This window comes from Neolamprologus brichardi, chromosome 4 (genome assembly GCF_056152115.1).
Source record: "Neolamprologus brichardi isolate AB-2024 chromosome 4, ASM5615211v1, whole genome shotgun sequence".
Lineage (NCBI taxonomy): Eukaryota > Metazoa > Chordata > Actinopteri > Cichliformes > Cichlidae > Neolamprologus > Neolamprologus brichardi.
In genome coordinates this window covers 12,995,427-13,010,208 of record NC_142107.1, presented here as the reverse complement: position 1 = coordinate 13,010,208, position 14,782 = coordinate 12,995,427, and the positions used below count along the sequence as shown (strand labels likewise).

Below are 14,782 nucleotides of genomic sequence, written 5' to 3'. Positions count from 1 at the left end.
GCAGCACAATGGCCAGTGATTCTTATCACATACTGCCACCTGGTGGTGTCATGTTAAAACTATGATATGCTTCAGTGCTCTATTTAAACGAAACAGAACACAACAGTCAGCATTGTGACAATTCTGTCTTTATTACAGCTCGGTTAAATGGCATTGATAGAAACCTTAACTCAGTCATTCTAACAGAGTGCCAAAGGAAAATGGCAAAAGAAATAAACAAAATTAGAAACACAATACCCACTATACATTTAAATATGTACAACTTTGATAAATAAACCAATACTGTCTAGAATTATGATTGTTTTGCATTTTTGCTTAATCCTCTAGGAGTAGTGCGCCGGGAAGAGCAGAGAGGAGAGGAGGAGACCAGGAAACAGGACGGCTGGGGGTGGGATTAGGGACAGCAGGCACAGATGAGATAAGAGACAACCGTGGAGCAGTCGAGATGATGGCTTGGTGTACAAATCAGACCCTATTTGTTTAACTGTACCCTCAAAACTATTTTTTGCTTTTTTGGTGCATCGCTAATCAGCCATTCTGCCCTTTCTCTCTACATATATATATCTATAAATATATATATTTTGGTTCACCACAGTACATTCTTCAGTATTGTTTCACCTGGAACACTGGATCCTGAGACAGGGACTAAGACAGGGATCGGACTGTTTCTATAATACAAACTTTTATTTCTGCTCCTTTAAAGCAATATTCATAAACTACAGTGTGTCTTAAACATAACGATGAATGAGGCTGTGCTGAAAAAGTTGTTTAATTATAACAGTAAAAGCAAACCTCTAAAGAAGCGTGACAGGTGGGATGAGTGGAACAAAGGAAGAAAAATATATATCTAAATTACTTTTGCTAACCAGCAGCATTTCTCATCACATTTCATCTAGAGCACCAGGCACTGTGCAGCAGTAAAGTAAGTTTTCTGACATTTCAATGACTTTTGCATGATACGGGAATATAATGATTTGGTTTTAGAGTCGAAATGAGACAAAGAGGGGGGGGGGGGGGAAATGGGCCCACTTTTTGCTTTTTCCCCCCCCCCCCAATCCTCAGACCTCGAAAGCCCAAAGCGATAGACAGGCCCATAATCCCCGGGATGCATCCCCTCCCAGACAAGCAGACGCCTTCTCTGCAGTTTCACATACAAACACAGCTCAGCCCGGGCCTCCGTCGTGCCTTTCGTTCCTTTGAATGCATCTCTTGAGTTGTTTACATGATCCAAGTCAACCCGCCCTGTAAAGTCTCTGAACATGGTAGCAATCTCCTGAGTGGCAACTTTTTTTTCTCCCTTTTTTTTTAAAAGTTTTTTTTTTTTTAATAGAAAAAAGAAAACAAAGAAAAAAATCACTAACAGTTGGCAAATTATAACCCTCCCTCCCTCTCATAGCAGCCCCTTTACAGCTTCTATCTCAACAACATTTTATTCTACAAAAGCAAACAACAAAAGGCTCGAGAGGACTTGACAGTAAAAGCTGTAAAAATAGACACGTATTACCAAAACATATTAAAGCACGTCAGAAAAGATCTTCGCTTTTCTTCCACACAGTGAGGAATATTCTGGTTGGGGTGCCACACTCGGTCAGACCTGCTGAGTTAAAACAATGTGTGCGACGGGGGAGGACTCCATGAAAGTATGCTTGTTGTGATGTTGCGTATGTATGCAGTGTATATGAGAACTGTGTTGTTTTAACGCGTCTTCAAAAGGGACTCTGAGTTGCACAGTAACACTCCCTTCCGGTCTCATAGACAGAGAGCACATACAAAGCTGAGAGAGAAAGCAACACATTCAGACAGGAGGTTAGAGGAGGCGCTCAGCCCAGACTCTTATCTAAAAACCCAGCATGCTTTCCTGTTTTTTGTTTTCTGGCCTGCAGAGTCCAAAAGTCAGACCTGTTGTGTATCCTAGAGAAAAGCCTTGGGGAGGTCAGAGGCAGACCTCGGTCATGACCTCTGCAATGGCCCAGGAAGGGCAAACAGACCCCGCGCCCCTTATTCTGTCAAATGCAACGTCCGGAGAGCCGAGTGCCCCTAATGTCTCTTCATGGATGACACCTTCTTCTTCCTGGCTGCCAGCATCTCGTAAAAGGGGTCCCTGCTAATGGCAGCTCTGTGGGTGCAGAAGCAGAGAAAAATGTCAGCAAAATTTCATAAAATGTGCAAACTGACGCACTCATGAAACACTAATGTTAGACACGGCTCAGCTGTGCAAGAAAGTCTAATTTTTCTCTTTTTTGTCTGGAAAAAAAACATTCTTAGGATGAGTCTAATTAAAGTCATTTGGAAGGCAAAATTATTCTTCTGTTAAATTCATTCATTTAGAGGAGCTAGTCAGCATAATCAGACTCAATATACTGTTCTGTACTTTTGGAAGAGCGAGGACAAGAAATCTAAGTCTGTTTAGAAAAATATGTGCCTCTGAAAACAAAGTATTTTGGGAGAATTAAAAGAAATGTGAAAAACGAACAAAGATTTTACACAAATATGTTCAGATTTAGCAGCTTTAAAAAGCCGTTTCATTGCTTTGCATGGCTTTCGCAGATATCAGCAGAAAATAATCCACCCAGTAGCGGTTTTTGATATGGGCGACATGGGTTGCCTGGGGCAGCATCACGGGCATCGGCAAAAAAAAATTAAAAATTTCTCGTACTCATGCTGCCCTGACGTCATGCCAGCACATATTGGGAATGGAATTCTATTTTCTGAAGAGAGCAGTTTCTGTCATATTTAAGGACTGCAGACTCCAAATAAATGAGTTTCAATCAGAAGTTAGTGAGGGTGTTTTCTGCCTATACAGCTTACTAGGACTACTCTTGGAAAAACCCTAAACCTTAAATAAACTGAGTTGTCAAAATGTATCATTCAGGAGATCAAATGTTGACTTTAAGGGGAGAAAGAGTCAAAAACTCATGTTTTAGGGTGGTGACATTCACTGCCATCACTGAAATTAAGCTACCTCAAAAGAGGTAAAGTAATTAAAAACATATAAATTACTTGATGCTTTTCATCCACTCTTCTTTCTCCTCAGCTGTGGGGGCTGAGATGCGGTAGAAGGTGTGGTTGCCCTCCACGACCCGTCCGTCAGCCTCAGTCTTGCATGCCTTTATCACCTGGTCCTTGCTGTCAGGTATGAAAAGCTCAAAGCAGTTCTACAGAAGTGATGATGATTTAAGTTAGAAATGACAATGCCACAAAAATAACTATTTTAAAAATAACTGTTGATCAAAAATGCTATTTTGAGTCTCTAACTGTGGGTAATCCACAGATGAACCACTAGAGGGAGCTGTACGTACAGGCTTCTTGTCCTCCACCTCCTTGATACTCAGGTTCTCCAGTGGGATGATTCCTCTTGGCTCTTTGTCCTGCACAAATATAAAATGAGAGCACTGCGCGAAGGAGCGGCAACAGCAAAGGAGGGAACTCTAACAGAGAAACAACTGTACTCACTGTGGTGTACTCGAAGTAGTACAGACAGTTGTCTGTGAGGATGAACCACCTCCTCTTCCAAGTTTTAACTCGTCCCCCTGTTGAGCAAACAGCAAGCATCAGAAACGCTCAGCAAGAGAAAGCGATATGGAAAGAGAAACAAGCACCAAAGCACCGTGTCAAGCAGCAGACAGGCAGACAGATGTATGAGCAGACAGACAGATGACGGCTCCAGAGGACTTCCTTTACCTAAGGAACCCCACAATCCACCCTAATCCACGTCCATGCCATGTGCTCCCCATCACCACTCCATTTGTAGCTATAATAACTGTTTTATCATTTTGCTTGTATTTGTTGATTTATGGGCCTGATTGCCATTTTCCAGTCTGATATACTGTTCATATGATAAAGAAACTCCTTATAGGTGATAAATGCATATAAAAACTACCCAGAGTTTACATCTGAGGATTGATTTGAAAGCTGTTTGCTACTTTTCAATCATATTTTGACATGAGTGAAAAAACTGGCATCTCCTCTCTTGGCTCAAGACCATTTTACTCAGAGGGCTAGAGAGCCAGAATCAATAGGGAGCATACAGATCTATATGCTCTGCATTCACTAAGCTTGATGAACCACTTATGTTACTGGGCAACAGTTAGAAAGCTGCCAAATCCATATATAAGGGCTGAACATAGAAAGTGGGGAGGGACTGTGGATTAAGTTATCTTCTTCATTTTAAAGTGCAGCAGGGGCTCATTACTTGACTCTGCTCTTGTTGATCTCTAGCTGAACTCTTACCCCCTTTGTCACCCTGCTTCCTGTGAGGGGAAACATGATCGCAGTACCAGATGGCAGCCACACTCTGGGAGGATAGGATGCCAACGAAGAGAGAGGCAGGAAGCTCAGTGCCTGAAGTTATGCTTAGTCTCTCCACAGGCATTTCAATCTTAAATATCCTGTTTGGGCTTGGTTAAGCAATTTTGCATCTATATAGAAACAGTATTTAGTTATTGGGGAGGGGTCCTTCTAACGATGACAGTCATAAGCCTACTAAGCCAAGTCTAGACTAGGTTTTCCCACCACCAATGTTAGTAAAAAGCTGCATTTTGAAACCCATTTACCAAAAGCAAGGGTTTGAAGATGTTTCTATAGACATGTAGAACACACTTGTATTATCATATAGCAGCAGACACGCTGTATATGATATCCCATCATATTACAGACATCATGACAGGCACAACACTTCAGTCTACGTTTAGTAGCTACAGAAATTGTCGACACGCCTGAACTGGCAGACGGAAATGGAGATATAGGGCTCCTCGCCGCACCTTGACTCGTCAGCATGTTGCAACAGCAAAAAAAAAAAAGAAGACAAAAGCAGACCGACAGAGAGCACAGACGCGATGGCAGAATCACACAGCTGACGGGCTTAAAAGTTGATTGGGTTGGCTAAAAGTTGCGATTGGTCTGATGGCCGTGTCAGTTCCTGTCACTCTGAGAAAAATAAAGAGTTCACTGCCTCCTGTGCAAGAATGTCTGGGACGAGGCGGGACGTCCCAGCAGATTGTTGCAGAGAGGCGTGTGGATGGTGCAAGGCCCGAGTGGGGCTGAGTGGAGTGAGTCACCCATGCAAGATGGGACTGTGAGAGGCTGGACGAGAGGAGGTTATGAGGTGATTGTTTATTTGAAGATGATTTTTCTCATTCCGATCAATTAGCAATTGATGATTAACAAACCCCAAGTTGAATTTAGTTACCCCTTTTTTGTCATTTAAAGAAAACATGCACCACTAACACCAATATATAAATTTATCATTAAAACAATGTCTGGCTCCTTTCAGCACACTCCTCTGTCCATGCCATCTTCCCACAGCTTGGTCCAGTCCGGTCCAGCACCACACCAACCTCAGCCACAATGTTAACCTTCAGATCGACGTGTAGGAATTATACAAGAAGATAAGGAAAGCTGCATTGATGAAAAGGTGCAGTATTCCCTTTCCATTCAATCAGAGAGCAAACAACAGCTTCCAATGTGTACACTGGTTCATGATCAATTTTTCAAAGCTAAGTCCTTTGTTGCGCTCGCTGTATGGAAAAAAGGTATAATGCAGCTTCCAAAAAACGGGAGATCAAAGAGAGTGACCACCACAGTGCAAAGAGAGAAAAAAAAAGGCCAAATTGCTCAGTAGTGTGGTCACAAAGCAGTAGCTCCCCGAGTCGAGTCCACAGGGTGACAAATGCACCTGGCGACTGCCCGACAAAGATAAAAGAGCATGGACAAAACCACCAGCTCCATGAGAGACTGAACAGACAAACAAACAAACATCTGAAGTTCAAATGAGTCAATGGGGAGACAAAAAAAAAAATCTACACACAAAATAACTCTGTATGAATGTAATAAACGAGGAAGAGAACGAAAGCATGGCAGGCCACCGAAAGCACCTGAGAGCTGAGAGATGGACTAGCGTTGGGGAAGAGCAGGTGTACATACCTCCTGAGGAAAGACAACAGCCAAAATCATGGGAACAAACAAACAAACGAAGAGGAAAAGAAAAAAATAATCAAATTAAATGATAAAGAAATATAGCACCACAGTCCTTTTAATCTGGTCGCAGTGAGGCTTCAATGCACTGCTTCACAGCTTTTGCCATCAGCAAACTTTCCCATCTGCTGATATCAAGCCAATCCACAAGAGGGCGATCTAGTCTATGTGGACTTAAGAAAGCTACTGTGAAGCACTACATGAAATATATCCCTCACTGGGTTCTCACCTTATTATATCAGGTAATTTTTTGACCTTCCACCCTGATTATTTTACTGAAATCTGCCATTTAGGAGTAAGTGGAAAGAGATGATTTCTGACTCCTTTTTCTCTGTTGTAAAGATTCACAGTGACTGAAGGTCTTCACTCTATACATTCATGCATTCTTTTGTGAATTTATACAACAGAGAGAGATATGTCAGAGGAAACAGAAGATGAAGAATTGGCATCCAGGAGCGATTTGAATGTGACCACTGAAAGGTTCGTTACCATCCTGTAAACGTTTCTAATGATACAGGTTATTTCTTTGCTTATGTCAAACTATACAGTTGATTTACACATGAGGGACAAAGAGGCCATAGAAATGTCACTAACCTTTTCAGATTGGGACAATCTACACATCTCAAATATCAAATTCAGTTATAAAATGCACAGAAAATGAGAACAGCTTCCTGAAAATGTCTGAACTCCAGAGTGTGTTTTATGCGTGTGTGTTGACTTGATTTACAAGTTTTGAAACGCAGTATTTGTGTGCATGTCAGTGTGTGCATATGCATCATCGTAAATAATTCAAAGGTCTCCACATGTGATGGTCTGATCTCAAGACCACATTTATAATACATTAAAGCGGGGAGACGTGTCTCTAGCCATTCGCGTGTGCTCACAGTAACCTTTAACACGCACCCACACGCACGCACACTCAGAGGCTATTTACATCAGGGGAGACACTGGTTATCGGGTTATGCAAAAATATGTGCAGCTTTAATGACACAACAAAGTCATCTATGGGAGCAGTCATGAGGGTGAAAATAGCCTCTCTGTGTTCTCGTGTAGCTGTGTACACACTCACCCAGTTTTAGCAGCCAGCCCTCTCTGTCCGGGTTGAAGAAAGTGTGTGTGAGGTCATTTCCGTCATCCTCTGGTATTTTGAAAGGCTCGTTCTTGATGCTCTCATACAAATTCTAAAACAAAGAGTAAAGAATGTGTGAGATTAAGGAAAGAAGGGCGATTTCAGGAAACAAAGTTTGGGAAGGGCTACCCACCCTGAGCAGATCTTCAGGCAAGTCACCTCCATCATTTATGCCTCTGTTCATGGAGATAAACCGTTCCACGGTCGGCTTGTCCTTTACATTTGGATTGTGGAGGCTGGTGTTTAGCATGATGATGGCGAATGACAGAATGTAGCATGTGTCTGTAAGAAAAAAAAAAACCCAAACAAAACAAAAGTGGGATCGCACTATGAGAGGGGGTGAGGTTTGAAAGGCAGTGAAAGGTTGCCGTTTACCATAAAAATGGTGTGGGTGTTTAATGTTGCGTTTAAATATGAATGTAAATTAGTCGAGCTGAAAGGACTGCACTTAGGGGACTGCAGTCAAACTGGGAGGGAAAAGGCAGATGTAGCTTCATTAGGGCGCAGAGTGGGCAGGAGAGGAGGACTGCATGTGGGCAGCCAAGTATGCTTCTGCATGTGCTGTCTAATGTATGAGTGTGTATACATGCATAAGCTAAAAGACATTGAGGCGAAGCACATGGCTGAAACAGCAGCACTTTATAAAAGCCTGTTAAGGCAGTCCCGTGCATTATTTACATCCACCAGCATCCATACAGGATGGAGTTGTCTGTCTGCTAGTGTCATTATTTCCCAAAAGCCAGACACTTCCTGACACAGTTCACCACAACAGACTTTGTGTCTGCTAAATGATCCAGCTTTTACATGACTTCCATTGACCTGTCACTGGATTGCAGCGCAACATGAAAAGGTATGAGTTTAAAGAGATACTACTGATTAATTGGGGTGGCTGTGGCTCAGGAGTAGTGCAAATCATCTACTTATTGAAAGATGGGTGGTTCGATCCCTGGCTGCTCTAGTCCACATGTCAAAGTATCCTTGGGCATGATGCTGAACCTCAAATTGCTCCTGTTTATCATACTGTGAATGTTAAATAGAAAGCCCTTATATGCAGAAATAACTGAAAATATGAATGAATGAGACACATTGCATAAAATGCTTTGAGTGCTCAAGAAGAGTAGAAAGGCACTACATAAGAGCCAGTCCATTTAATCAGGGTAACACAGAAGACATTTGAGGAAATTTACAGATAATGATCTATTCAACAGGCCAAGTTTAACATCTAAATCTGTATTAAGATATTTTATTAGGAGAAAATATGAAGTGAAGTCATTTTGTTCTGTTTCACTGCTCTAACATTTATGGTTATTTCTGTTTTTATGACAGCACTAAAAGCTGGGCTGGAAGACACGACGGCTATACCTGTAGACTGGAAAACACCAGGGTTGCAATGGCAGTAGCGCTGAGCAAAGGTTTCCATCATGCGGTCGATCTTCTGGGCTTCTCCTGGCAGCCGAAAGCTCCATAGGAACTGTCTGTCAAGGGACACAACTCTGCAGTGAGCAACAGACTTCCTTCAAGTGTCAAAGAATTTATTTATTTCCTTTTCTTTTCCTCCTCGAGACTGAAACTGACAGCTGCATCCTTACAAACTGCAAATGAGGCTGTTCGTGAAAACTGATGTTAGTGCAGGTGATTTACATAAACCTGCAAGGAAGCAACAGTATGAGGAGTCAGCCGCGTGTGAAACAGATGTTAGGAGGATATCTTACCTTAACGCCTGAACCAGGTTGAGGTCTGTGAACTCATGAAGCTCCACAAAGGCTTGGAGTACTTTGATATTGAAATCATCTCTAAGGTAGATAAAAAAAAGGGTAAATTATCCTGTCAGTGAATATGTCCATATTATATTCTGTTAATAAGTCTTAAAATAATAAAATGGTAGTATGTGTTTGATAAAAAAAAAATGTTTTGTTAATCTGATAAGCAAGGGGTTGTGACGATACAATGGATACCCCCAGCAAACCCCACATGACGGACCACACACACTTCCCAGCCCTCTTCACTTATCTAAATTAGAGCATGACATCATCCCCGACCTTTATGCCCTTCACAGAAAACAATCTGCCCTCTGGGATCACAGCGAGGCTTTAAGGAGCTCAGAGTCATATCCACTCAACACCATCTCAAGTGGACAAATGACCAATCGTGTCTTAAGACTAGCATGCTGCCACAGCCCCTCCTTACAGAACCAGATAGCTTGATAACAACCAAAAAGCATACGTCAACAGCACTCCAGTCCCCGCTATGGCCTTACAGACCACACCCTGCCTGTAACACTGCCATCCCTACAGTCCCCGAGCAGTGCATACCGTACATTAAGCCCATCAATATTTCCTGTATTATGTGTTCACTCTAACACGGATGATCTCTTCACTCGAGTGAAATCTTTAATTGCTTTCAAACACACACATTCCAAAATTGTGAGTCTATTGACCAAGTTACTTATGAGTAAGATAATCAAGCACAGATGTTGGCTTCAGAGTAGCGATCATTGTCTTGAGAGGAAGGTCTAAATGTGGAACCAATAACCTGTGTTTGGGAAAGGATGGGCGTGAGCTTGACCAAGAGGAAATACAGCAATAAGGAAACTATGTGTTCTCTATTTGATACTTTTATCAACCACGTGTATGGTTGCTGACTAATGGGCCAGCATGAGTGGAAGACAGTTAGAGAGAGAGAGTGGATAAAAGCTTCTTTCTGACCTCTCTCCAAGATAATCTCCGATGGCTGTTTTGTTGAGGCCCTCGCCTTTGTAGAGGAATTGAGCAATGTCGTCGCTGGTATTCTTCAGTAAGTCATTCTCAATCAGAAACTGGATCCCCTGAGAAAGAAAGTGAACCCCAGGTTATATCCTGATTACGAAAACCACAACAAACAAATCATATTTCTAATTGAGCCACAGTATTTTTTTTACCTACCTTTTTGGGGTCCATGTTAAACTTCTTACGGCCCATAGCCACCTGTTTATTCCTCTGCATATTTTTCCTTTAAAAGAGAGAGTTTATGTTGTTATTAATACTAACATGAACATAATGCAGAATAGTTATACTATGATAATGTGGTGACACAATGACAATGATGGACATAACAGGTATTACTTCATTATCAGTTATTTCTTAATTATTTCTTGATCAATCAACAGTCTTATCTATCAGAAGCCGGTAACTATTTTTAGCCATTTGGTGATATATTGCTATCAGCATTTATAACAGCTCATACAAAAAATATCAACTAGTAAAGAAGAAGTAAAGAAGTAAAGAAGAAGAAGAAGAGTGAAACACCCTTCAGCTGTCTGAGTACTGATGTTGCACAGCTTGCCCACTAGAGGGCACTCTGCAACGTCCCTGCTGGGAACATGCAAAAACAACAATCAACTGATCTGAGGAGAATCAGGCAGAGTTTAAATTAGTAAATCATGACTACAAAACAAATTAGATTTAAATTGCATTGTAATATGTTAATAAGGACCCAGAGCTGCACATATCAAATGTTAGGGAAATCTCTACGTTTTGTATTTTTGAAAGAATAAAATACATATATTGAATTTATACATCAGTCAATATCAGTATCTGTCTTACAAATCCTATATCTGTCAGGCTCTATCACCTATATTAGAAAATGGTGAAAAATGCTTGATCAATAAATAATAATCAACTAAAGCAGTATTTTGCAGATCTAGTATATATGAAGCAGTGACAAGAATTTGAAGCTCAGAGTTTTAGATAAACTGAAACACACTCAATTTACTGCTCAATTCACCGATCTCTGTCCCTGTCTTTTTAAAAAGGTCTGTCAGGAGCTTTCCCGTACGTCTCAACTGTGATGACAAGGTGTTGGTCAGACACAGTTGTTAAAGGTTAGCATGGATATGGGAATGTGTGGTTTCTCAGGCTTTGAGTAATTTCAGGGTCAAAGTGCAATCCTAGAGTCCGCAGTCACCATGGTTACATTTCCATCTCCACCTCTCCCCACTGATTCACTCACACTAGCATTCCTTTGGCTTTTGTTAGCCAAAGTCCAGCACTCATGTGAAGAGCAATAACACACGCTAACTACTATGTACCATCTCCAATCAATGGATCACAGAAATATCTGATCATAAGCACCCCTAATGGGGTTTTAGGTACCACTGAAAGAGTGTTTCAGAGATTTTCAGCAGCTGATGGAATCCCTATCCACTAAAGTAGACCAAACCCAAGCACTCCCTCCCCTGAGACCACCTATTGTCTGCTTCTGCCCGAACACCCACTGCATTATTCAATGAGGCCTCCCATCATGAGGGTGTGCCTGATGAAACATTTAAACGGCTTTAAAAGCATAGCCAATTTGGTGAGATGGGAGGCCCAACTTAGCCATCAAACATGAATAATTGACAGCTTCATTTGCAAAGTTAATAGAAAGCAAGCAACTTAGACACAACAGAGAAAGAAATGTGTTTGCAGGGGAGGAAAGTCACTCCAGTTCTCTTACCTCTCCTCAGTGGAACCCAGGTTCTCAATTTCACTAGTAACTTCTGCTATCTCATTCTTCAGCCGCTGCAAAGGAAAAAAAAAATATATATATATATATATATATTAGCCTTGTTGGGAGTCAGGAACAGGTTAAACATATGTCCATCAACTTCCCTCGAAGAGGCGTGGAAAGGGATAACCAATGCAAATAACATGCAAAGCATTTGTATTACAACCCCCCCAAACGTGAGGGTATTAAACAGTGCAAAGAGAGGCTGAATCATTGTTTGTCTATAAGTCAGGTGGCCTTTTGTTGCATAAATACTCACATCAGAGCAAACAGTTTAACAAAGGGAGAAAAGTCACTTTTTGGCCTCTTCAGATAATGCTGCACATGCAACACTGTATGCTCCTTAAACTATAAAGTGATAGCAGCTCCTATTTCACAGAAAGCCTGCTAGGATGTGTCTGAGCCAAACAATCCTCTCAATCTGAATTTCACTGGGCGGAGAACATTAGGGGATAACCTCAATACAAATGGAGTAAGTAAGCATGGAAAAGGATTATATTTTGTGTGGTATTTTACCGATTAATGGTCTCAGAGGCAGATTTAGTTGCCAGACCTGCTGGTGCCAGACTGGCACAGTAAAGGCAGAGGATGCGATCAGCTTGATCAAAGCATGGGAGAACAGACAGTAGCATAAGAGAACTCAAATATAGATCTCGTTTGCCTACTAACAGTAATCATCAAGCCTTTTCCTTTACCATGCGTGACAATGCAATATTTCTTGTACACAATGCCAACTTACCAACTGTGAAACCACAAAGACAACATCTGTCCATTCAAGGCCTGCGCAATCACAACACATTCCTCAGATGCTTGTCTGCACAAACAAAGGCTGTGCTCATACAGAAAGTAGAGTGGGTGTGGTGCCGAGGCCTTGACATGCAGGGCCAGCAGAGGAGAGTGTGGGAGCCAGTGAGGAGGAGAGGGGTCAATGTGCAGAGCACCGAAAAAGAGACGAGGACAGGATGGGGGCAGCGGCGGGGCAGCCATAGAGGGGGAAGGGCAGTGATGGTGGCCTAAGCTCATAAAAGTAAGGGTGACAGATCACACCTCAAACATCCACTGGGGTCAGCAGAAGCCAATTCGCCCACTGGGAATTCAGGACACCGTCATAATTAATTCCAGGGCATGACAGTCTCTCACCTTTGTTGTGAGCTATTTGCTTATTATCGCTGCTTACTGAGTGAGAGGACTGACCTACAGATAGAGCTAGATTCACGAGCTATGCTCTGGTCTCAAGTTTGAAGCCAACAAACATCATCATGGGCCATGGAAAGGAATCAAATAAACCACTTTATGGAAATTCAGCAGAGCTGCTTTGAATCCTGGCTCTGCTTGTAAATCAGGAGGGATATGCTACTAGCTTCCTGCAAACGTGCAGTCATAAGAACATAATCACCTTTTATCTGTGTGTGGAGTCGTTTTTGTCAGATTGAGATTAAGATAACTTTATTTATCCCCAAGAAGGGAAATTCATTTGCAGCTTACCCACTCAACCTAGTCACACAACATACAGTCTTTAACAAACACTGTTCAGATCAACAAACAATCAGGATAAAAATAAATAAATACAAAAAAATAAAAAGGAGAAGTCTAAAAACGAACAACACCAGAAAATAATGAGACTAAAATAAACCCTGTTCAGGTTTGATGATCTAATAACTGAGGGAATGAAAGATTTTAAAGTATCCATTTGTTCTACACTCGGGGTATAAGGTAGTGATGAGCAGAAAACAACTTCCTGAACTCAGATGACAGCACATGGTCAGGATGATTGAGGTTTTTTGCCTTCTTTGTCACCTGATTTCCCCAGAGTGAACGCAAATCTCTCTCTGTTTGAATACCAAGGTTTTCAAGCATGAGTTAAGAATGCTGCTGAAGGAGTTTCTATCCTTGAAAGATAAAACACTAAACTGGCAGATAAAAGAAAATGTTAAAATGTTAACACTTTCAATAAATGAACAATAAAAACGACATCCAATTTCCTTACTAACATTAAAAGAGTCTGCCTACATATCCTCCTCTAGGATTACCTGAATGTCCTCCAGCAGTTCTTGCTTACGCCGGCGGATATTTTCCAGCTCCTGCTGCTCCTCTGGAGTGAGGTCGTCCGGCACTAGAGACACATGAGAAAGAAGATGAAGGGTTAGAATAACTTAGAATAACCAGTGAAATACTGTCCCAATGTGTGAGGGCTGGTAATGGTCCACTAGGGTTAAAGTAACAGAAAAGTCATGATCCAAGGGTGTACATAAGGCTGTACGCAGACAGAGGCATACCATGCAGACGTGCCTGCACAGACACAATACAAGTGCCATGAATGTGCATCAGTCCTCCACAAGGAAAAGAAACAATACAATAATGGCAAGTTGTCAGCATGCATAGATGACCATGTGCACGTCCACTATGCAGCACAATCCCTGCCATTTTCTATAAATAAATGTCCCTGAAGCATTTCTTTAACATTCCAAAAAGTGATTACACACATAGCAAGGAATGTGGAAGATGATATGAGGAACAATGAAAACCAGTGGTGATTTATGAGAAGACATTTTCAACTGCAGGGGCTACCGTAAGTCGTAAGACAATACAGTAAAAGTCCTTCTTTGTTAAAGTGTTAGTGATGGCTCAAATAAGCCTTTGCATTACAAACACTAAAGAGTTCAAAACGCCTACACCAACAGAGTGACCTAATCAGCAGCGGTCACATGCGGATCAAACAGGAAATCAGCTATTGTGGAACTACAATTTTTTTTTTCAAAAAATGTCTGGTCAGCCAATCAGCACTGAGCATCAGTGCATAAGAAGCACAAATGTGACAGGTATCAAAGTGCTGACAGTCCTCCTGTCACTCACACCTTAGTTATTATTAGCCTGTTTGATGGACAACGTGCCTGCTTGTCCACTTGAGCGAAAACTAGATGCGTGGACACTGAGCACTGTAAGCACAGCAGCACTCCAAACAGTGCGTTTCATTTGCTTTACATTTGAACTAGAAAGTTTACATTTTCTCTTTAAAAAACAGTGACAGTTTCTTAATAAAGCAATCAGGTTATTCTGTCAGCAGCCCTATTAAGACCAAGCATAACCTTACAAATATGCTAATAATGACTTAGCTGCATCTTGTGTGTTTGTGTAATTTATATATTTAACATAGTC

The 14,782-nt window shown here is 41.5% G+C and overlaps 1 protein-coding gene across 4 annotated transcripts in view; it reads right to left on the bottom strand.

The window, feature by feature from the left end:
* Nucleotides 1–1,337: 1,337 nt before the first annotated feature.
* The window catches only part of cyth1a (cytohesin 1a), a 38,882-nt gene continuing 25,437 nt past the window's right edge, over nucleotides 1,338–14,782 (bottom strand). For 3 of the 4 annotated variants that reach the window (XM_006791397.3, XM_006791396.3, XM_035907932.2), the window contains exons 2-13: nucleotides 13,657–13,739; nucleotides 11,576–11,640; nucleotides 10,024–10,090; nucleotides 9,808–9,926; nucleotides 8,815–8,895; nucleotides 8,465–8,577; nucleotides 7,236–7,384; nucleotides 7,042–7,154; nucleotides 3,454–3,532; nucleotides 3,300–3,368; nucleotides 3,001–3,155; nucleotides 1,338–2,116 (exon numbers count right to left, since the gene is read on the bottom strand). In XM_006791397.3, coding sequence (XP_006791460.1) covers nucleotides 2,038–2,116; nucleotides 3,001–3,155; nucleotides 3,300–3,368; nucleotides 3,454–3,532; nucleotides 7,042–7,154; nucleotides 7,236–7,384; nucleotides 8,465–8,577; nucleotides 8,815–8,895; nucleotides 9,808–9,926; nucleotides 10,024–10,090; nucleotides 11,576–11,640; nucleotides 13,657–13,739 — 1,172 coding nt within the window. In that variant the 3' untranslated portion in view covers nucleotides 1,338–2,037. The remainder of the gene's footprint in view (nucleotides 2,117–3,000; nucleotides 3,156–3,299; nucleotides 3,369–3,453; nucleotides 3,533–7,041; nucleotides 7,155–7,235; nucleotides 7,385–8,464; nucleotides 8,578–8,814; nucleotides 8,896–9,807; nucleotides 9,927–10,023; nucleotides 10,091–11,575; nucleotides 11,641–13,656; nucleotides 13,740–14,782) is intronic. The other variant, XM_035907931.2, reaches the window with a different exon arrangement.